The sequence below is a fragment of the Pogona vitticeps genome, chromosome 3, assembly GCF_051106095.1.
Source record: "Pogona vitticeps strain Pit_001003342236 chromosome 3, PviZW2.1, whole genome shotgun sequence".
Lineage (NCBI taxonomy): Eukaryota > Metazoa > Chordata > Lepidosauria > Squamata > Agamidae > Pogona > Pogona vitticeps.
Genome location: NC_135785.1, coordinates 44775817 through 44797974, shown reverse-complemented (window position 1 = coordinate 44797974; position 22158 = coordinate 44775817). Strand labels below are relative to the sequence as shown.

Below are 22158 nucleotides of genomic sequence, written 5' to 3'. Positions count from 1 at the left end.
CTTAGACTTCATCTATAGGTAGTATGTTTGTAAAAAAATTATGCAGCCCACAATCTTTCACCATGTAGCCTCTTTATACGGCTTTTAACCCAGCATTAAGCATGTCCTTATTCAGTACCTGTCAGATTAATAAGTACATGACTACTGAGCACTTTTCTGCACAGAAGAAACCCTCAGTGTAACAGGACTTACATGTAAAGCCAGTATGTATCTAGGTGTCAGCCAGTAATCAACTCTAGTGTACAAGGGGGGGAACATCCTGCTCTATGTGAGTTGTGGCATATTTTTTATCTTCATAAAGCAATCCAATGCATTGAAGGGCAGAGTTTAGGGTTTAATATTCCCAATAAAACTTCCAACAATCCTGCTATAGAAGAAACTAATGGGATAACTCTACTAACTACAGAACACACCCTTCTTTTTCTGTATCATGGATGGCGGGAAAACAGCGTATGACATTTTCATCCAAATACACTAAATTGTCTGGGGAAATATGTAGTATCTAAATGGCAGAATACAATAATAAATCTATTGGAATATGTTTTTTATGGATATCTTTACTGTAAAAAAATAAGTTTACATATCAAGTGCTGACATTTGGAATCATTGCTTACAATTGTCCAGGTGGCAATACCCCAGAATGCCTATGTTGCAGGTCTACTTCTGTATAGCTTCTGCATCAAAACATGACTGTAAGGAATTGAAATGTTTTACTTAGCTACAGTACATGAGATTAATATCAGAATTCTTCTAATCTTAGCACCTACTCAAGGCTACTCAAGCTTATAAAAGCTTCACCAGGATGGCATTTTATCCACCTACCTCTAACTTTTTGGTCAAGATGCTGATCTCAGATGGATCCTCCTCTTGGCTTTTAGAAGCTTGCCTGGCCTCTTTCAATTGTTTCTTCAACAATTTCTCATAACTTTTCTTTAGTCGGGCTAGCTGCAAAAAAAACCCCTGCATGTTCAACTAATGTTATGAACATTTTTTAAAACTACATTTCATATTCTGAAAAAAGTAAACTTTACAGGCAGCTAGCACAAACTACCCATTTACAATTTGATACAGTTGATCCACTCAGAAAATACTATTGTGCCTCCATATTTCATGTGTTTGTATGGAAAAACAAAAACGTTTTAGCTATTTTCACATTTTAATGCAAGACAGTGACAGGTGTAAAGATCTAGCAATCTACTTTAGCGCAGATTTGGTCTGGAAACATATTGACTCAGGCTGAATTTCAGTGGGATACAAACTGCTAAATTGGGCCCCAAACCAAGGTAGTGGGGGCCTTGCTCAGTATTAATTACTACTTACAGTAGTAGTAATTTATTTGGAGACCTTCTCCTGCTATAATTCTTCCTCAGCTGCTAATCCTCTTCAGCCTTCTGAATTGGTTAAAATGCTGCTGTTACAGTTTCCAGTCTTTGCAAATAACTATCACTTTACCTCAATTATGCTTGGCAGAATTCTTAATACCCCAGTAGAGGAACCTCTTAAACAAAAATCATTACTCATGCTAGAATGAAAAGACTTGCAAAAATGTATACAAATGCCATCAGCTTGCAAAAGCAGACCACAAAAATAATTTCATTTATGGTCTCAACTACACAGAACTTGAATAAACTCTCCAGAGAGAAAAGGTTAATGAATTGCTAGTCTCTTATGGCATTTAACCTCCAGTAACTGACAAGGAAAGGGAAGAGAAAGACAGAAAAAAACTGAAGGCCAAACATAAAATTCTGTCATGGCATTCAAGATCTTACAATGAAGTAACTGCAGTACATCAAGACATTCTGTTACTTACTTTATTAAAGATTTCAAAGAATGTAGATTGCAGTACAATGCTCACTTACTTGGGAGTAAACTCCACTGAACGCAATAAGAACAACACCTAACTACAATAGCTCTAAGCATGCTATACTATTACACCAAGGAGACTATACATTACATCGTTATTCTACCTTTTTAATTTCACTGGTCATTCCATTGGTAATTCACCAAATGACAACTGGGCTCTCAATCGCAACTGTTAGTGTATATCCACTGCCAAACTGCCAATCCATAGCTTTTTGATAAAAATGCTATCAGCAGAATGACTCCTGTGAAAAGTACTGCTGCAATTTAAGTTGTCCACCACTGTCACAGCAATCACTAGCCTAAGGAATGCAAAAAGGACCCAATTCATAAAAACAAACTTTCATGTTAGGAAACACTTAGGCTTCTGAATTTTCCAGCATTCTTCATCAAGGAAAGACGATATGGGGCTAAGCCAAACAGTTCAAACATTGGGCAAGATGTAATCTCCACTATTCATGAAGCCAGACTGCCAGCAAAACAAAATGGAATTTTTGATCCCACATGAGGTAACAAAGGTATTAATTTACACGCTCTCCTCTCTGCAGATAAAAATCTGGTTTGGGCACCTTGTATATCTGCCAGTTGCCTTGGATGAGGCTACAAACTTCTTTGCAGGCTTGAAACAGAAAAACATGGAAATTTTTGTGTCCCACTAGGTTAAAAACGCAATTTCAGCTAAACTAATAGTTACATCTAGTGGACAGAGAAGACAGAAGAATCCTTGCTGGATTTCAGTTTCATGGAAAAACACCTTTTCATGACAGTACGTTTTCTCCCATGTAACTAACCATCTTATTTCCAACTGAAAACATGAAAGCAGTTGCAATTCATTTAAAGTCACAAAATAAAGCTGGACTTGGGGATGCACACCTCTTCCTGGATTTTGCATAACTGCTGTTCATATTTGACAGTAACATCATGATTTAATTGTTCCATCCCTTCCAGCCGCTGGCACAACCTCTCGATCTGAAAGACAACAAAACACATTAACTCAACAGTACCAAAAGTCCTTACAGGCAAGCTTTAGTTGGACAGTGGGGGAAAACAAGACATAGACACGCAAAACATAAATGAGACAGGACTCACATCATGAGCAGGGAATTGTTTTAATCTGTTGAACATCATATCCCTTGGGGTAATCTGTCGCAGACTTCATGCCAACAATAGACAAAAATGGAGGCAAAATTGAGCAAAACTATGCTTTTTCTCTGTCCCAAGCCCTTCCTGCTACACTCAGCAGGCTTTCCCCTTTCCCTTCCATCCTCCAATCTCTTATGGTTTTCAACCCACTCCTTCTTCCATGCTATCACTTTCTGGGCTCTGCTTAATATGCATGACTTATTTTCCTAGTAGTTAATTAGGAATGTGAATTCTACTACAGTAAAACCTGCTGCCTCAAACAACTGAGGAGTTTAGGACAGTTAAACTGCAAGACTAATTTGGTCAATCTGTGAAAATGGATGGAGCCTTTTGACGCATGATATGTTATCAATTTTCAACTTAGAAACTAAGGAGTGAAATCACCCCAAGCACACACATAGACAAACTGTTCATGTGGCAAAACACAATTTACACTCCTCTTCTTGGCCAATATTTTTTCGCCCATTTTATAGTATGAAGTTCAGAGGCAAAGGAGATGTACCAAAATAAACTTGTGCCTCTTCTAGAAATTCATTATGCTCCCATAAGGAGGGCTTCATTCCATCTGACAAAGCCTAAAATTAGGCTGAGACTGTTCTACATTGGGCATATCGTGAGAAAACAGGATTCTCTGGAAAAGACAGTAATGGGAGGCAACAGATAAAGAGAAGACCAAATACGAGCTAGACTGTCTCCCTAAGGAACCAGAGGGTTGAGTTCCCAAGAGCTAAGCAAAGCAGTTGAAGAGCGCTCATTCATAGAGTCATCATGAGTCAGAGACAACTTGATGGTACATAGCAACAAAGATTAGACTGTATAAGATTGAGATTATAGTTTACCATAAATGAGGCACTAGAAAAAAATAATGCCATGCCTGTGTCAGCAGTACGCAATGAAAAGAAACAAGTGCCAAATGGTCAAACATGCTGTGCCACACTCTAAAGAAGAAAGCAAAACACTAAACCAGGGATGGACAATTTGCTCCTCTGAAGATATATATTCCATGAAACCTAAGGATTGTTGTACCTATAGCGCACCTATAGCCCATAAATGCAACAATCCTGAGGTGAAGGTGGTCAAGCTGGTGGGTACTAAATAATTATAGACATTATTTGGTAACATTTATTATCTAGATACATTTTATCTTAGTTTCTGGCTTTGATTTGATAACAAAACAACCTTGGTTTCTGACTGATGAGTTGATGGATGAGGTATACTGAGACAGGAGAACCTGATAATTTTCCTAAACCTTTCAAAAGGTTCATATACTAGCTAACACAATATTGTTCCAGAATAGTTACCTGAAGTATGATAACACACAACTCTCCTTTCCATCTGCAGAGGTACTCAACAAACATCAATGACGGAAAGGCTAACAAACTGAAAAATAATCCAGATTACGTGCCCATATTGTTGTGTATAGACTTTCCTGGATAGAATACTCTGCTCTTGAAGAATTTAATTCTTAGATTGGAAGATATTTTAGATGCAATATTACTCTTGGAAGCCAAGCAGCTTATGCCACAAAACACTTTTCACTATTTTTGAAGAGATGCAGAAACAGTATCTGCTCCTGAACAGAAATAGCCATGTTTAAGGGTCAATTCTGTCCCCTTAGTTCCTGCTATGAGCTGCCCCTCCAACCCCTGCTCAAATTCAATGGCAAATTATACCATGAAAGTTTAGCAGAAGCAGGGAGGGGCAGAAATAAGCGTTTTGATTGCTTTAAACGTAGTGCAGCTGTACGCTCCTGAAATTTGGCAGCAAACTGCAAAAAGCTAAATGGAGATACCATGTTTGCCTACCAAGAAAGCCATTTAAGGCAACAAAAATACTTTTGTTAAATATCTTCCCGCCCTCCTCCCCACCCACTGCTACTATAATACATTTTTGGGAGCTACTTGGAAAGTCACAAAAATAGGGGGGTTCACATGATTCCTATCACTGCTACATCTATTCACACTCTGGCAGCATCTATTTCAGACTGCTGTATGTAGCTGTTCATAGGACTGTCTATGAACACAATTTGGAAAAGAATGCTGGTATAGGTTACAGAGGCAAGATTATTCCCTGGGGACAATTTCTGGTTCTGAGAGAACTACACTGATTTTCAAGCCAGTTCCCATTATTCAAACCTTTCAAATTTGTAAATGATTTGGGACCTGGGGGCCATAAGATCTTTCACATAAACCTACCTGAAAGCTACTGTAAATCCAGATAATCCTACTGTGAATTCCAAGAAACATAAGAGCAAGGTGAGCAGCTGCCATGGTCACAGCCTTTATTTTCATGATACCACATTCAAGGTATGTTGAGTCCAATGGAGGTAGGTAAAGATATTTTTATTAACTTCACACCCTTGGAACGTGAGCTTTTGCTTGAATTGTATTATATGCATGTTTCTAATCTTTCCAGGGTTTGACAGCTAACTTGAGCATGTTTTGACTAAAAAGAGGGCAACAAATGATTTAGTACATAATGAATAATAAATAATGAATAAGTAAAACCTTTTTAGTACATAGAAACAGATGACAAAATGTAACAAAGCCATAACTAATCTGAAGATTCTGCCAATGTGGAATGAACAAGATTTACATATCATTAGCACAATTGCCAAGCTATAGCAAGTGGAGATGTTTCATTTATTTTAACTAATTATCTTTAGAATTGCTCCCATCAAATGATTCAGCATTAGAGATGGGGGTGTTCATATTCGTATACAAATACTCCCACACAGCTGGACTTAACGAGGGTCCGGCCCCCGGGGCACTCATGTGTCTGGCAGTGGCAGCAGCCTCACTCAACCTTCCAATCACTCCGAGTGCTGCCCTCTTTCCGCTCATCTAGCCAGCTCCAGGCAGAGGGAAGGAGGACGAGTCTTCCTGCACAGCTGCCAAGTGGCTAGATGAGTGGAAAGAGAGCAGCACTCCAGGAGTGATTGGAAGGCTGACCAAAGCTGCTGCCGGACATGGTGACTGGACGGTCTGGCCCCAAGAGCCGGACCCTTATTAAGTCCAGCTGTGCAGGTGGACAGGTGTGCTGGTGGACATGCTCTATTCAGCATTTGTACATTGCTGACACATTCATTTTATAATGATAAGAGAAGAGAAAGCATATTTAAGCCAAGGGAACAAAGGAGAACCCCCATAGAAGTACCTCTTTGCGTTTCTCATCTAATGCATTCCTGAGAGAAGACAGCTCCTGTTCTCGTATATCCAAGCAAGACTCTAAAGTCTGAGTTCGACTTTCCCATTCAGCTCTCTTATGAGCCACCATTATGTCTATCTGCTTCATCAGCTCCTGCAGCTCAGCCTCACATGAAGTCAGGAAGCCTCTGTCAAGGAAAAAAAAAAGCTTGCTCTGATCTTGCCAGAAAAAAGTTAACACACAAGTGTTCCTTCTTAGTCTCTTTCATCTTCGTACACAACATGGTTAACCCTAGGCAACAGTAATACACCCACAACTATTATACCGTGTTTCCCCGAAAATAAGACAGGGCGTTATATTAATTTCTGCTCCAAAAAAAGGCATAAGGGCTTATTTTCAGAGGATGTTTTATTTTTTTCATGTACAACAATGTACAGTGGTGCCCCGCATAGCGAGGGTTAATCCGTTCCGGATTAACCCTCGCTATGCGGAATCATCGCTAAACGGGTAGGGAAAATGTATTGGAACGCATTAAACTAAGTTTAAGCAATACCTTGCTTACTTACCCGTTCAGCGAGGATTCCCCTTGCCGGCAGCCATTTTCGCGCCCTCGCTAAGCGAGGGCAGGGCATGAAAACGGCTGCCGGCAGCCATTTCCGGGCTTCCGGCGGCCATTTTGGAGCCGCCGAACAGCTGTTCGGCGGCTCCAAAATGGCCGCCGCAATACCCGATCTTCGCAATGCGGGTTTTCCCCATTGCGAAGATCGGGTATGTTTCCGTATAGCGATCCCGAAAAAGGGATCGCTATACGGAAACATCGCTATACGGTGCACTCGCTAAGCGAGGCACCACTGTACATTTTTTCACATACAGTAATGTCATCTTCTTCTGGTTGCTGCACAATGGTGGTGGGCAGGGTTTTATTTAACTAGGGCTTATTTGGGGGGTAGGGTTTATATTACAAGCATCCCGAAAAATCCTACTAGGGTTTATTTTCAGGTTAGGTCTTATTTTCGGGGAAACAGGGTACTTCCATGGATCCCTTAATTTTAATGGACCAGGAATGGGCTTCTCCAGCCAGAAGGAGTGAGTATTTGAAAACAGCACATAACGGAGCAACGTAGAATAGATTTGACATACTGTAAATATGCAAGAATACTGAAAGATAAAGCTGTGAAATACGTTCATCAGCAGACATCATTTCTTTATTTTAAGTGACATCCCCTATCAAATATAAAACAAATTTACAAAAAAAAAAAATCAACATCAACACAAAAAGATAAAATGTATAAATAAAAACACTGGAATTATATACATTCTTTTAAAAATACATATTTTATTTCTTTAAAATAACAGATTAATAAAAATGACAGGAAGGGCTTCATATAATCTGAAAATGTTAAGAATAGATAGCTCTATAGTCCCGTTCAAATCCAATAACAGCTTTTAGGAAGCAGAGCTCCCAGAATTAAAGATTACATTGCTTCTTTCACTACCTCTGCTCTGTAAGTTCAATTTAGAAATGCAGTGATTTCAGGTAGATGAGTGCCATAATAGAGCTGGTTTTTTCCAGCAATTATATTCTATTCCTTAGAGCACCACCTCATGTTTTTGAACAGTCTGGGTCACTAATACAGACAGGATCTTCTGCCTAAAGAATATGATGCTCTCACAGACCATCAAAGTTTTCCAATTAAGTTAAAACATATTGACTCTTCCTCGAAAACCTTGTAATAGGTTACCATAAGTCAGAACAGACTTGGCAGCACACATATCTAAAATAATAAAAAAAATGTAATTCCTATCTATGAGTTTTCCATTTCTATCAGTTGTAGAGATTTTTCATGTTTGTATAAAATTCACAGCAAAATGCACATGCTCTTTAGATCAAGGCTAGTATCCAAATATGACTTTCTGCTGCTACAAATGATGTTACACTTGCACAGACCTAGTTCCAGAGCATACACAAGAATCCAATGCAGTTTCATGCTGCACATAAGTGGTAAACTGCACAGGAGTCACAAGAATGAATGCATTTTCCCCTTCTAACATTATGCTGTAGCATTCAGTCACTACAGCCATTGTACAACCCATGAATCAACTCTGCAAACAAAGGTTTAATCAGTTTGTACACATACAACAGAATGAATGACAACACCATAATGAGACAAAATGAATTTGTGGTCTATTATCACAGGTTGTTTCCCTAGATAGTTGGGATTTCACTCTGGCACAGTAATCAATTAAACTCACTTGCTAAATTATTTGGAACCTTGTAAGATGCTAGACCAGAGACAATACTAAGAACTGGAGGATAAAGCTCTGGAGAGAAGAGGTTCTCACTTTTCTTTACTTTTTAAAATTTGCCTGTCAATTGTAGATTCAAAAAGAAAAAAAGAAATCAATGAGTTAAGAGACTGAATTCCCTTACTTTCTCCAGTATTCAAACAATTAACAGCTTCACTACATGGGAAAAATTATTTCTAAAGTAGCTAACTTTATAACTGTATAGTTCACAGATGAAACAGAAGACCAGAGAATAAGCTACAATTATACTCAAAACTGGGCATTTCACCTTGGGATATAAAAAGCAGCTTTAAATCAGACCAATGTCCACTTTGTTAGCTTTTGTCAAAGGTGACTGACAACAGCTGTCAAAGTTTGAAATTATGTGTCTACAGATTGTTAACATAATTAAGGAGATTGTAAAAAATGTACCCTAAAAAGCGTACATGGTGATTAAAAATCAGACTTGAAAAGCAATTTACTAAAAGTCACTGCAAAACAATCTGCTAGCTCTCCAGCCAGCATGTGCAAACAACTGATAAGAAAAACCCTTGTAGAAACAGACAAGCTGATGTTACCTGGAATCACTGCAACAATGAAGCAACTTATACCTTGAGACCCAGATGAACTTGGACATGTTTGGAAATGACCATCTGGTTAACAGTAGAATTATCCCTATTTCAGGGATAAATACCAGCCATGTGAAAATAGGCTTCTGATTTTTCTTAAAGGTCTTTAAAGCTCTTAGGACATTGTTTAGCCATTAGACTTTCTGATCTGACAACAGACTTCCTGAGGGTGTGATTATATGAGGAAATAGATCATAATTTGGAGCACTTGTGCAGCAGTTCAGTGCAATCTATTTTTCCAGCAATCACATGACACACAGGGAAATGAGTTGCAAGCCCAACAGGGATCTGAGCCCAGGCTGGCCCTTTTCGGCCCAGTTGTAAGGCTTCTACTATGGGGGGGGGGGGGTCTAGCTAAAATGATTCCCCAGCAGATAGAAGAGTCACTTTAAGAGGGATTGCTCCTGAAAAAATGACCTTTTCCTGTTTGATCAGGCACATGCCTTTGCAGTCATCTGATCACACCTCAAGTCTCTACAGAAAGTTTTCTTAGCCAGGCTAAAAGAAATGCTGGCCTGTTGTTCTGGTGGTAAAGGCTTTCCACATGCAGAGAACATAGCCTTATTCAGATATTCTGCAACCCAGCACAGTAGACATGCACAGAAAGAAGTGCATAGCCCCACCACCTCTCCATGCTTGTGTTCTTCAGTTTCAGCACCAGGTCTAAGAAGCAAAGATTCCCATTTATGTACAGACTTTGTCCGTATATGTTTGAGTATAACCTGTCTCTTCTTAGACTCAGCACTAGCCATGAAAAATGTGAGACTGGAGAAGGGTGGGGCTAGGCACTCCTCTCTATGTATGTTCAGAGTGCTGGGCTTCAGAAGACTTGAATATGTCTTATCACTAAGCAATGATTACTCATTCCTTGCCTTTTGGTTTAAAACTTCAACTAATGTAACATAGTAATACATTAAAATATTGGATTAAATTCTGCTGCACAGATCCTGACATGGCATAACTTTTAGATAAGAATTGCCATAAGACAAGAAATCTCCATACTGTTGGAGATAATGTCTATAGAATTTCCTTCATTTACAGCAATTCACATTTAAAAGATAAACCGTTGCATACTTAGGTAACAGGATTTCAGCCATTTTTTAAAAAGGCTTCACTATTAATTTCACTACACTATTTTAACTAGAATAATTGCCATTAACTACACCATGGCTAAGGGAAGACTACATTGTACTCACTCTAATCAGATTGAAATTTCTTTTAAGTAAGTGTGCAAGGCATAATTTTACCAAAATTTCGAGCAACCTTTGCAAATGTGACTTTAACAAAAGGCATGTATAAATTAAAAAGCAAAGTGCATAAGCGGGATATAAATACAATGAATGAATGAATGAATGAATGAATGAATGAATGAATGAATCAATCAATCAATCAAACAATCAATCAATCAATAGCGGGCAGTTGTTGGTAAATACTACCAAAGTGCCAAAGGTTGGCTACCATTAAACTATAGCAACAACAAAAACAGGACAAATACAAAGGTAGTATGACATATTTAAGACTGACAAATTTCTTTCTATGTGAGCTTTCATAGATTAGAGTCTACTTCTTCAGGCACAGGCAAAATAAATGTGTCACTCTTGAAGACACCACAATGTTTCTGTTCTTGTTGTCTGTGGAAAGATTAATATGGTTACCACTCTGAAAACCACTCGGTTACAAGCCCGGTTTAAACCTTAGCTAAAACAATGGGATCAAAGCAATAAAGAAACTAAGATTATGTTACTAAAGGGGATGCAAGTTCTGAAGGATTTCATATCAGGAAGAAAAGCTTTTATATAAGAAAAATACCCTTTCTAAAGAAATTTTGGACACTGCAAATGCTGTTTTGATGAAAAAAATAACCATACTGACTAGGGAGAGAGAAACCAAATTTAAACAGAAGATCTTGGCTTCACATAATGACGAAAAGGGAGATGTGGCAAAAATACATGTTGGAATCAAGTGTTGTGATGCACACAGGGGAAAAGCTTACATGTGTACTGGAATATAATTATAATGAACTAGTGAAGACATACCTGCCTTGTCCTTGTTTTTTCATTCTTTCTAGCAGTGCCTCCATTCTGAAATCACATCCTTCGGGGCAGCTGAAAAAGCACACAATGCAAAGGGTTATGCTACAGTAATTCATCATTATGTCCAATCCCTCTCGAGGTGACTGCAAATGTGTAAGAGATATCTGAACAGGAACAGGAGAGAAAGGTTGAAGAATTACACAATTTATAGTAAGGATAGAGGAGAACAGTTGTCACTTCAATAAATTTACAGGCCAAATGCTGGGCTAGCTATAAATAAAAAATAAATCAAATTCATACAGAAATCCAGAGTGATCAGTCACTTAACATCAGGATTTTGCTAGCCTTCGTGAAGTTTGTGCATTATTTCTGAACAAGAATATAAAAGAAATTATACCACTGCAGTATTCTAAAACTAGGAGTTGCAATTATAAGTCTTTTTTATAAAAGCTAAGGGACTGCTTGCAATTATTTTGCAATGTTTCTGCTACAGCAACAAATATAAAGCTGCCAGAATCACCATTCCAGGAAGACAGGCTTCTCTTCAAATGGAAGTACTGCAAAAGATGAATAGCTGAGGGCTGAAAAGGAAAAAATCATTATTTACCTGGAAAGAGATATCCTGATATACCTGGATTTAGCTGGAAAAAAAACTTTGTGAAATATACATGAGGTAATTACAAGATCTTGTTATATATGTTAACCACTATACATAAAGATGTAAGAATGTTTCATACATTCATATGGCCAAAATATAAGATGCACATCTGCTCCTGCCCACAGTATTTATTAAGCCAACAGCATCACACATAAGTGTATATGCACAGAGACTTAATTCAGACAATATTTATTTATCCTTAAAAATTACAACCGTGACAGAAAAGGTAGGATCTTTTAGACTTAAGACACAAAAAAACAATTCGTAACTAGTCATGTATGAAGCAGGCCTGATTTGTTGCCTGTTATTATCAAACATTCCTTTCAGAAGCATTATGTGAGAACCCGAGAACATATGTTAAAGAAAGCTGGAAAATGTTCTATGATTGGACCCAGAAATAAGTATGAGTAGAGAATATAGCATATTTTATGGATTTTAGTATGGTGACACAGCCATAGAGTCAAGATTATATTGTATAATTGTAACTTTTCCTTTTCCCCCCCTTTTCCCCCTTTCCCTTTGCGTTTTTTTCTTTTTTCTCTTTCTTTTTTTCCCCTTCTTTCCCCCTATATCTGTCTTCTTATGAGTGTTGTTCATCTGTTGTGTTCATGGATGTTATATGATGTTAAAAAAATAAAATTATAAACATGCTGATAAATAAATAAATAATTTTTAATCAAACATTAAATATCTAATGTTTAGCAAAGAATCATAAATCTAAAAGTTACCTGAAAGCTGCCTTCTAGCATTTAATACTTAGTCCAAACAGAGGCATCATTTATCTGGCTCATTTTTCCCTTCAAAGCAGTGACTAAATGTTTCATGTCTGCTAAGTAAGAAAAACAAAAGCAGTGTAATCCCTAGCAGCACAGCTAACAATGACACTCCTCATCTAAGGCTCCAGGCATTGCTATAAACAGAGATTCAGATTTCTTTATGCTTCTTGCCATTGTTTTTTCAGCTCAATTCACAGAGGGAAGAAAGGTAAGCCCATAGTACTACTCAGCACCCACATAACTTCCTGAAGGGTAGCTGTTCTCAAGTACAGTACTGTACAATACATAAAGATGAAACAAATAAGAAGATTCCTGCAGAGTGTGCATATAGCAATCATAGGGTAAAGGTCAAAACCAAGCCACGGGGGGGGGGGGGATTCTTCTAACAAGCATCAAAAGGCACAGGCCACAATATACTGTATATCAAAGGCAGCGACAGATACACACAGACATTAGTAAGGTTTAAAAGTATAAGGAAGCTGGCGTACAGAGTAGGAGATTGGGCCACACCAGGATCTAAGCAGAGAAGTGTTAGAAATGTGCACATGTTCCATTCCCAGGCTGGTGTTCTGAGACCAGGTTGTTTAGTCCAAAGTACTGTACCTTTTCTCCCATTCTGAGCATTTCCCACTGTCAATTCAAAGTACAGTGGTGCCTCGCTTAACGAGCGCACCGTTTAATGACAAATCCGCATAGCAATCTGTTTTTTCAGATCGTTAATGCGATCGCATTGCGATGTTTTCAATGGCAAAACATCACATTGTGATGATCGGTAAGCGTTTCGCTTACCGATCTTCACATTGCGATGTTTTTTTAAACAGCTGATCGGCGGTTCCAAAATGGTCGCCAGACGCCCAAAATGGCCGCCGCAACCATTTTCGCGCCCTGCCCTCGTGAAAAATGGCGGTGCTATGGAGGAACTTCGCTGAACGGTGAGTTTGGGGCCCCATATTAATGCATTAAACTTCGTTTAATGAGTTAATATGGGGCCCCAAACTCACCGTTCGGCGGTTTGTTTATCTGTTTAGCAATGTTTTTGCATAGCGACGATTAATCCGGAATGGATTAACGTCGCTATGCGGGGCACCACTGTATACAAAATAGAAGATTATGGTGATATAATAACATTTTATGTTCAATTATATTTCTTGATATGCGTTTTATAAATTATCAGTGACTTGGTTCTGACTTTCACTATAATCTGTCTTCTGCCATATTAATATGAGGCACTTATCACCATAAGATAAGGTAAAGGTTCCTCTTGACATTTAGTCCAGTCGTGTTCAACTCTAGGGGACGGTGCTCATCCCTGTTTCCAAGCCATAGAGCCAGGATTTGTACGAAGACAGTTTCTGTGGTCACAGGCCAGCGCAACTAGACATGGAACGCCGTTACCTTCCCACCGAGGTGGTACCTATTTATCTACTCCCATTTTAGCATGCTTTCGAACTGCTAGATTGGCAGGAGCTTGGACAAGCGATGGGAGCTCACTCCGTAAGGCAGCTATTTAAACCTTTCCTCACCTACTTCATTGGGAAAAAGTGATTTTTCATGCCAGCTTAAGGGGCTGAGATTAATTTATTATGTTATTAGTCAGGACACAGAATACAGCTGAAAAGTATAGCTCCCCGTTGCTATATATATTTTAGCCTTGCTTTAGCTGTTCTGCCTGTGTCTTTCTTCTGCCACTGGCATTATCTTGGATTCTTAAAAACCCTCAGATCTTGAGTACAGACTTGTGTAATTAAAATAAAAAGGTACTAGGCCTTTCATTAAAAAAATACTTAGTAGATAAATGACATTCATTAAGATGTAATATGTAAGAACCATTAGAATAATTTCAAAGGCACAACAGCGACCACCTCATTTACAAATACTAAAGATATAAACCAGATTCACTAGTTAATCTTGTTTTCATCTTCCTCTTGATCATTTGCACAATACACCTAAAGCAGAACTGACAGATTATTTTTCCGAGATAAAGTAACAGTTGTGTCAGTGGGGGGGGGGGGTGGAAATAGAGTAACAAGTGTATGGCAACGCATGTGATATCCATGTAACAGAAAAATCATCACAGTGTTCAGAAAAATCATCGCGGCAGCTAAACCATAAAAACTAAATCTTTTACATATTTATAAGAAAAGAATTAACCATGGCTCCAGAAAAGCAGCTCTGAATAAATGACAGAAATTCCTGTGTGTGTAGTCACTGAAATTGAATTATGATTTTACTTTGCTGTAATTTCTGAGAGGAACTGACTTGATGGTCTAAAATTACTTTACAAACATGCCTTGAAGTTGTAGATATGTGTTGCTGATTCAGAAACGTAACTTTAGCAGTATACAGATTTCAACATTCTTCCCCAATATAAGCAGTGGAATGCATACCATATACAGTGCCTGTTATTACATCTCATCTTTATCCATAAACCGACTCCCATTACGATCATCTGTATATCACCAAAATGTGAAGCACCCTGTGTAAATGAGCATGTCAGTGCAAATCCTACCCAGAAATCAACTTAGATCTACTGTATCTTGCATAAGCCCCCCTTATATACTTCTGTCAGGTACAGATCTCCTTCTTTTGTTAAAAAATAATGCTAAAAAAGATTTGATAGTAAAAAAAGAATGTTAGATTCCTATAACTGTTATTCGTTTTAATAAACAGATTCAGCAAAGCACTAGATGAAAGCCAGGAAATCATCAGCAGATCTGTAGGCCAATATCTAAACATGTCTAATGGGGGGAGGGGAATCATATTGAGTTAAACAGGCTACAGATTTACCAATGCTTTCCTGTACAGTATTCTAATGCTGCTTTCCTGAATACTGTACTACTGTATTCAGATAACCTTTTGGCGGGTAGCTTTCGTTTTATTGAAAAAAACAGCTTTCATATAGAAAGGATTTTCAAAACTTCCATTCACAACACACAGGGAGAAAATACAAACAAATGTATTCTCGAAATGTATTCTTAAGCAAACAAATGCTTAAGCAAAATACATGCCTGTATATATAAGGCCACAAAATTATTACCTCACTTGTGTAGGAACAAGCTGTGCAGAACAGGGCTATGAAAGGCTCTGTCTACAAAAAGGCCATTTTGCACACAAACAAAGCTGGCAGCTTTCTTTACACATACATACCTCTTGTATCTGTGCTGTTAACAAAGCCTTAACAAGCAGGATGAATGCAGGGTCTAGGCTGCTAAAATCTTCACCAACATCAACCTATACTATCCTCCGATAGAAAGAAAAATAAGTGAGTTCTAGCTCAAATCAACTCTGATTTCCTGCTAGAAGGTAAAATGACAAAACTGAAGCTACTATACTTTGGATATATCATTCATGAGAAAAACAGGATTCTGAGGAAAAGACAATAATGTTAGGAAAAAAGGAAGACAGGATATAAGGTGGACTGACTCAAAAAAGAACATGGTCTTTAGTTTCCAGGATCTTAGAAGTCTTTGAGTCAAAGAGTGGCCATAACAGCAATTTGATGACACAGAACAATAATAAGCCTCTCAATCAAACCATTGTCAGTCTATTCATTACCTGAATCTCCACCTATAGGGGACAGATATAAATATGGCATAGTCTCACTCTAATGCCTGGGTAAGTAGACTTGATTTGCAAAAGCTGACATTTTTTCCCTTATTTGTATGAAAGTTATGTGCAATTTAAAATCATGAACATATATGAGATATGGGTAAAATTTAAAACAAATTAAAACGTTAATTAGCCTTTTCTTTAATCAGAAGCAGGCTGTTTCAAGCTCAGTAACTTCAGTTGCAACGCTCCCATTTAAAAACAGCAGTTAGCCTATGAGGTGCCACAACGTTTTTGTCTGTCTGTGTCTGTGTCTCTGTCTGTTTTAGTATCTGGTGCTGCTCAGAGAGACAAACCCTGGTCTCCAATGCAAGGACCTGCCCATTTTTCCACAGCCAAGAAACAAAGGTACCTACAGCGGGATGTCCTTCCCACTCAGGTCAGCGTTTAAAAGGCACTGCTTTCCGAAGAACTGTTTGAAAGGTCGGTCGTGGGGCAGCTCAAGGGAGGAAACACAGATTGTGAGGGAAGCGGGCTGAAAAAAGGGCAAAAGCTAAGCAGCGGCGGAGGGGAGGCGGGCACGAAGGAAGGAGCAAACATCTCTCACACACATACATAAGTCACCGAGTTGACGAACATCCATGACAGAACATCCATTCCCACGGGAATTGCCATCGAGCTCCAGAACAACACACACATACGCTCTCGCTTGCTTTCTCTACGCCGAGGATTAAACCAAGTAAAGAGGGGGGACATGGGGAGGAGATAAAAGCTGCCTCGATGAATATCCTACCAGAATAATAGATGTCAAACTGAAAGCCAGTTTTCCCTCCCCGTCCTTCTCACATACTGAAAGCTCCTTAGCCCAAAGTGCTTCCCACCACCCCATCATTCCCGCGCTAGTTGGCCACGGCTCCCCCACCCTCCGTTTTCAATCCTTCCCTTAGAGGCTATGAGTCGGTTCGGAGCGCTCACCGGTGGCACTTCGAAAGAAGTTGGCCTCTCTCTCCCTCCTCGCCTCTATGGTTTCCGTCCACTAGAGGCGCCCCCTGTGACGTCACGTCCTCAGAAGGCAACTGCGGAGCTTGAGCGTCCCAGGTGAGAGAGCGGAAGGGGTGGGCGATCCGGTAGGGGCGCGAGTAGGAGCGACGGGTGTCTTCAAGCGTCACCCCCCCTCGCCAGTGGTGGGGGGTGCGTAGTAAGGGTGGAAAAGCGGATAGGCAGCTCTCCGTTGCCTATCTTAACATAACAAGTAATCCTAACGGTCTTATTATACTGCTCAGAGAGACAGACCCATCTCTTTAGGCGATTACCCATTTGCCATCTCCTAGAAAGTCAAAAACTTGTTACTTATATGACATTAACATTGCTGTTGTGTTGGTTGTACTTCGTGAATGGAGAGAGATGCTTGTGGGTTACTCTGCTTCAGTAAGGGTTGCCGTACAGTATTTCAGTGCTGCAAATGCAGGTATAATGGTTTGCATAGGAGGCATATATAAATGCATCAAATGCTCCATTTTGAGTATTGCATCGTTCTCTTACTAATATGCTTTAGCCTTGGCGTCATCTATGTAGTAATAATTAATGTGATGGAGCAAATATAATACAATGATTTCACTCGGAATTGATTTAATTGCATTTATTTATTTATTTACAGTCTTTTTAGCCGCACCATTACTAGTGGCTTCTGGGTGGCGTACAACAATATTAAAACTTAAAAACATTAAAAAGACAATGTAAAATATTCTATATTAAAACAATTCTTAAAACATTAATATTAATAAGTCCTGCTTCTCATGTGGCCAGCTAGAGAATACTGTTTAATTAAAATGCTGGCTAAACAGAAAGGTCTTTGCCTGGCGCCGAAAAGCCAAAAGTATTGGAGCCAGGAGGATCTCTATAGGGAGGGCATTCCAAAGTTCGGAGGCAACAGCCGAGAAGGCACTAGGGCCTCCTGGCCTGATCTTAGAGGACAGGCAGGCTCATATGGAAGAAGGCGGTCCTTATAACCAGGTCCTAAGCCGTTTAGAGCTTTATATGTCAGAGTAAGCATTTTGAATTGGGCCCAAGCAGCAACCGGCAGCCAGTGAAAATTTTTCAGAACCGGTGTGATATGAGTCCGTGCGGCGGCACCACTTACCATCAAACAACTCCCAGAAGTTTCTGGAACTTGATGTTTCCAGACAGGTAGAATCATAGATCTGTAGAACTGGAGAGCCAAGAAGGCGTGCAGGGGCCATTGAGTCCAGTCCACTGTCAAAAGAGGAAATGCAGTAGGATGCATAGCATCATGGTTTGGAAAATTTCTTTTTTGGGGACTAATCTCCAGCCAGCATTCACTCCTCATTTATTTCATTTCTCAGCAAAACAGACAGAGCCAGGTTTCCCTCAGTTGCACTGTGCACTCAGGATGAAGCATTCATATATTTATGAGCTCCTGTCCAACTGGGTGGCTTCACTCATGGCATGGGCTAATCATGCTGAAAGTCTCTTTTTTCACAGAACAGTTAGTAAAACGATTGGCTGCTACGTTTTGCTTCATATTTCTGGTTCTGAAAGGGCAGGAGACCTCCCTCCCCAAAGCCTGGAATCCAGGTCAACAGATGGGCGAAATAGACACCTAATGGACTGCCTAAAAGCCAGGTGAAACCTGGCCATATGGGTAATACAGCAATCCTTGTCTCAACAGGGGTTACCCTGGCATTTTTATTTCACTCACAAAATTGTTTGTGAAATGATAGTTTCATTCACCAAATAACAGCTTGGCCCATGAACTCATTCGCTAATGCCAACATGGAAATCAACTTGTGTTTTGCTGAGCACTGTGATCTGGTGATGAAACAAGTTTGTTATCCTTAAATACGATGGGCCATGACTTGGGAGGGAGTACTGCCATTTGCTGCTCCAACTCATAGAGCAAAATATATTGATCTGTTAACACTCTGAGGATGTTAATAGAGCTTCAGACATGTTATTTAATTCCAGCTTTTACAAGTAGTTCCATAAATTAAATCTATGCTGTTATTTTATTATTAAAACTCCCATAAATGATTGGTGAGTGGTCTGTAAGCATTAACAATCTATATGTCCCAAATGATTGTAGTAAAGCCTCACACCTAAAATCCTAAGTAAATGTAGCACATCTGGAAAAACAGAACAGATGTTTGATTTGTAACTGGGTAGATATGAAAAGCAGAGCATAAATAAACTGTGTAGAGAAGTAAGTGTTGGTGACATCCAAGATCTGTACTCCGGTTGTGACCCTACATACTTCAGAAATAAGTTCCATTGTAATGGTAGGTTTTTAATTGAAGGAAATATGTTCAAGTGCAAAGTGTGAAACAAGAAAATGTATATAACCACAAATACTTCCTGTGTTTCACAGACCTCATTCTGTTTAAAACAAAGATGGACAGTGAGGTACAGAGGGATGGGAGGATCCTAGATTTGATTGATGATGCATGGAGGGAAGATAAATTGCCATATGAAGATGTGGCAATACCATTGGTAAGTTAATGCTCAAAGTTTCACTCTGAATTGATCTAATTGCATTAGTCTTCTAAATCTATTTAAAACTTTATCTCACTGTTCAACCTTAAAAAGCTTGCAGTGACATTTACTATGGTGGTTATTTTGTATAAAGGAGGCAAGAGCTCGTATTCCAAAAATATAATAAAACTTATCAAAGTAACAGCAGTAACACTGTTCATATATAACACAGGTCTATAATAATAATAATAATAATAATAATAATAATAATAATAATAATAATAATAATAATAATAATAATAATAATATATAATTTATTGTCATTGTAAGTATGTACACAGTATACCATACAACGAAATTCACAGACACTCAGAGACCAGACACATGCACACACATAACATTCCCCAAACACTCCCCACCCACTAGAAGTCCCCACTAAAAATACAAACATCTACACCTCAGGCCAAGTAACACAGTCCAACTAATTATTCACTACTGGTGGTCTTTAAGCTCATTATTAATTGCAATTATAGCTCTAGGATAAAAACTATTTAGAAAACGTGTGGTCCGAGTCTTAATTGTTCTATATCTTCTGCCAGACGGTAACAGTTCAAAAAAGTTATAAGCAGGATGGGAAGAGTCTCTCAGGATGCTGTGTGACTTCCTCAGACAGCGGGATGTGAAGATGTCATCCAGGGTTGGTAGCTGGAGCCCGATGATATTCTGGGCAATTTTAATGGTTCTCTGTAGAGCTTTTTTGTCCGCTACAGAGCTACTCCCAAACCATGCCAGAATGCCATAAGTTAGGACACTCTCAATGGTGCTACGGTAGTAGGACAGAAGTAAATGCTGTGATAAATTTAACTTCCCGAGCATTCTCAGGAAATACAGCCTCTTCTGTGCCTTCTTTATTAGCATGTTGGCATTTATAGTCCATGAGAGGTCCTCTGAGATGTAAGTACCCAGAAATTTAAAACTACCAACTCTCTCCACTTCCTCACCGTTTATGTACAGTGGTAAATGTACATTTCTCTTCCTCCTAAAATCAATTATGAGTTCTTTAGTTTTTTTGATGTTAAGTGTGAGATGATTTTCTTTACACCATAGTATCAATCTTTGTACTTCCTTTCTATAAGCAGACTCATTGTTCTTATTTATGAGTCCCACCACTGTCGTATCATCCGCAAATTTAATAATTGCATTGGTGTTATATAGTGGGGTGCAATAAGCTTCTCATTGGGAGTCTGTTCATAGCAGGTGTCCTGTGAAGATATTCAGACATTTCCTTTTAGGTTTTCTGACACTTGGAAGTGACTTGATACCCTGTTTCCCCCAAAATAAGACCTAACCTGAAAATAAGCCCTAATATGATTTTTCAGGATGCTCGTAATATAAGACCTACCCCAAAATAAGCCTAAATTAAGTAAAACCCTACCCTCCACCATTGTGCAGCAACCAGAAGAAGATTTGACTGTATTTGAATAAATGTAGATTGTTGTACATGAAAAAAAATCCCCTGAAAATAAGCCCTAATGTGTTTTTGAAGCAAAAATTAATATAAGACACGGTCTTATATTAATTTTTGCTTCAAAGGAACTCTGTCTTATATTACACAGTTTATTATTGTTACACAGTAACAACATCAGTCATTCAGCATTAAATATTTCTGAATTATTATTTTTGTGACTTCAAAGAGCTGAATATATTTCTGTTCTCAGAATGAACTTCCAGAACCAGAACAAGACAATGGTGGAACAACAGAATCAGTAAAAGAACAAGAAATGAAATGGACTGACCTGGCTTTGCAGTATCTTCATGAGAATATTCCTCCAACAGGAAATTAATCTTTCAGTGGTACTTTCTGCAATAATTTCCTCGCAACAATGTTTTGACCAAGCCCTTATTCGCCTGTTTGAACCTACTTTATGATGGAAAGAAAGAAGTTGTAAAATCAATAGTTCTAAATCACTGGTTGAGTCTTTGGAGGTATATCAGAGCATGATAATGTGTATGACCATTGTGTGTTAACTGACAGTTCATTTAAATATTTTCAGTGTATAAATACAGTTTCTTAGGTGTGTGATACGACTCAAAAATTGCAGTAGTAGCAATTGCAATGGTGGTGAACATTAAACAGACTATGGGTGGTTATTTTCAAATCTGTTTGGTATTTATGAGATATTTCATGTTACATGTTCTCTCCAGATCAGTTACAGATTGTGATATGTATAGAAGAAGCAAAGAAAGTGTAATTTTACTATCTTTACTGAGTCTGTCCTGTGATAAGACTGTTTCTGAATAAAATAAGCCATTGTTGAGCTTGAAGAGTAGAAGCATTTCTGAAGAGATCAAAGGAAAGAGGCAGCTGTGCAGTTGCATATTCTGACCAAAGCTTTCTCATTGCCATGGAAAACATGGTTACATTTATCTCCTGTATAAATCTATGTATGTTGAAGAAATATGTTTTGTAACTCTGTGTTGTTGCTATTTGATGGGATTGTACAAACATTGTGGTAGCTTTTGCTTATCTTGCAGCATATTTATTCAGAAGCAAAGATGGGTGTTTCCTTTGATGTGCTGTTTTGTTA

The 22158-nt window shown here is 38.7% G+C and overlaps 2 protein-coding genes across 19 annotated transcripts in view; one reads left to right on the top strand and one right to left on the bottom strand.

Moving 5' to 3' along the window:
- The window catches only part of CEP63 (centrosomal protein 63), a 38460-nt gene extending 21318 nt beyond the window's left edge, over positions 1-17142 (bottom strand). For 2 of the 14 annotated variants that reach the window (XM_078389278.1, XM_078389281.1), the window contains exons 1-5: positions 16875-17014; positions 11102-11170; positions 6160-6337; positions 2734-2829; positions 823-945 (exon numbers count right to left, since the gene is read on the bottom strand). In XM_078389278.1, coding sequence (XP_078245404.1) covers positions 823-945; positions 2734-2829; positions 6160-6337; positions 11102-11145 — 441 coding nt within the window. In that variant the 5' untranslated portion in view covers positions 11146-11170; positions 16875-17014. Of the gene's footprint in view, positions 1-822; positions 946-1967; positions 2138-2733; positions 2830-4304; positions 5121-5198; positions 5338-6159; positions 6338-11101; positions 11171-12484; positions 12798-15679; positions 15769-16497; positions 16813-16874; positions 17015-17056 lie in introns of those variants that run through there. The other 12 variants (XM_078389280.1, XM_078389279.1, XM_072995858.2 and 9 more) reach the window with 12 other exon arrangements.
- On the top strand, positions 16373-21895 carry ANAPC13 (anaphase promoting complex subunit 13). Of its 5 annotated transcripts, none has more exons than XM_078389287.1 (3): positions 16373-16520; positions 19467-19588; positions 21289-21895. In XM_078389287.1, the coding sequence occupies exons 2-3, from the start codon at positions 19490-19492 to the stop codon at positions 21412-21414; spliced, it is 225 nt and encodes a 74-aa protein (XP_078245413.1). In that variant the 5' UTR covers positions 16373-16520; positions 19467-19489; the 3' UTR covers positions 21415-21895. The 5 variants fall into 5 exon arrangements, with proteins under 5 accessions (XP_078245413.1, XP_020642046.3, XP_020642049.3 ...); XM_020786387.3 differs by lacking the exon at positions 16373-16520 and adding an exon at positions 17042-17179; XM_020786390.3 differs by lacking the exon at positions 16373-16520 and adding an exon at positions 17194-17333.
- The last annotated feature ends 263 nt before the right edge of the window (positions 21896-22158 follow it).

Coding starts and splice junctions, on each gene's coding strand:
- ANAPC13 (XM_020786389.3), top strand. CDS start 17,486: ATGCTTGTGGGTTACTCTGCTTCAGTAAGGGTTGCCGTACAGTATTTC. Junction 17,550..19,466: donor TTTCAGTGCTGCAAATGCAG/GTATAATGGTTT, acceptor TGTGTTTCACAG/ACCTCATTCTGTTTAAAACA. Junction 19,589..21,288: donor AAGATGTGGCAATACCATTG/GTAAGTTAATGC, acceptor TTCTGTTCTCAG/AATGAACTTCCAGAACCAGA.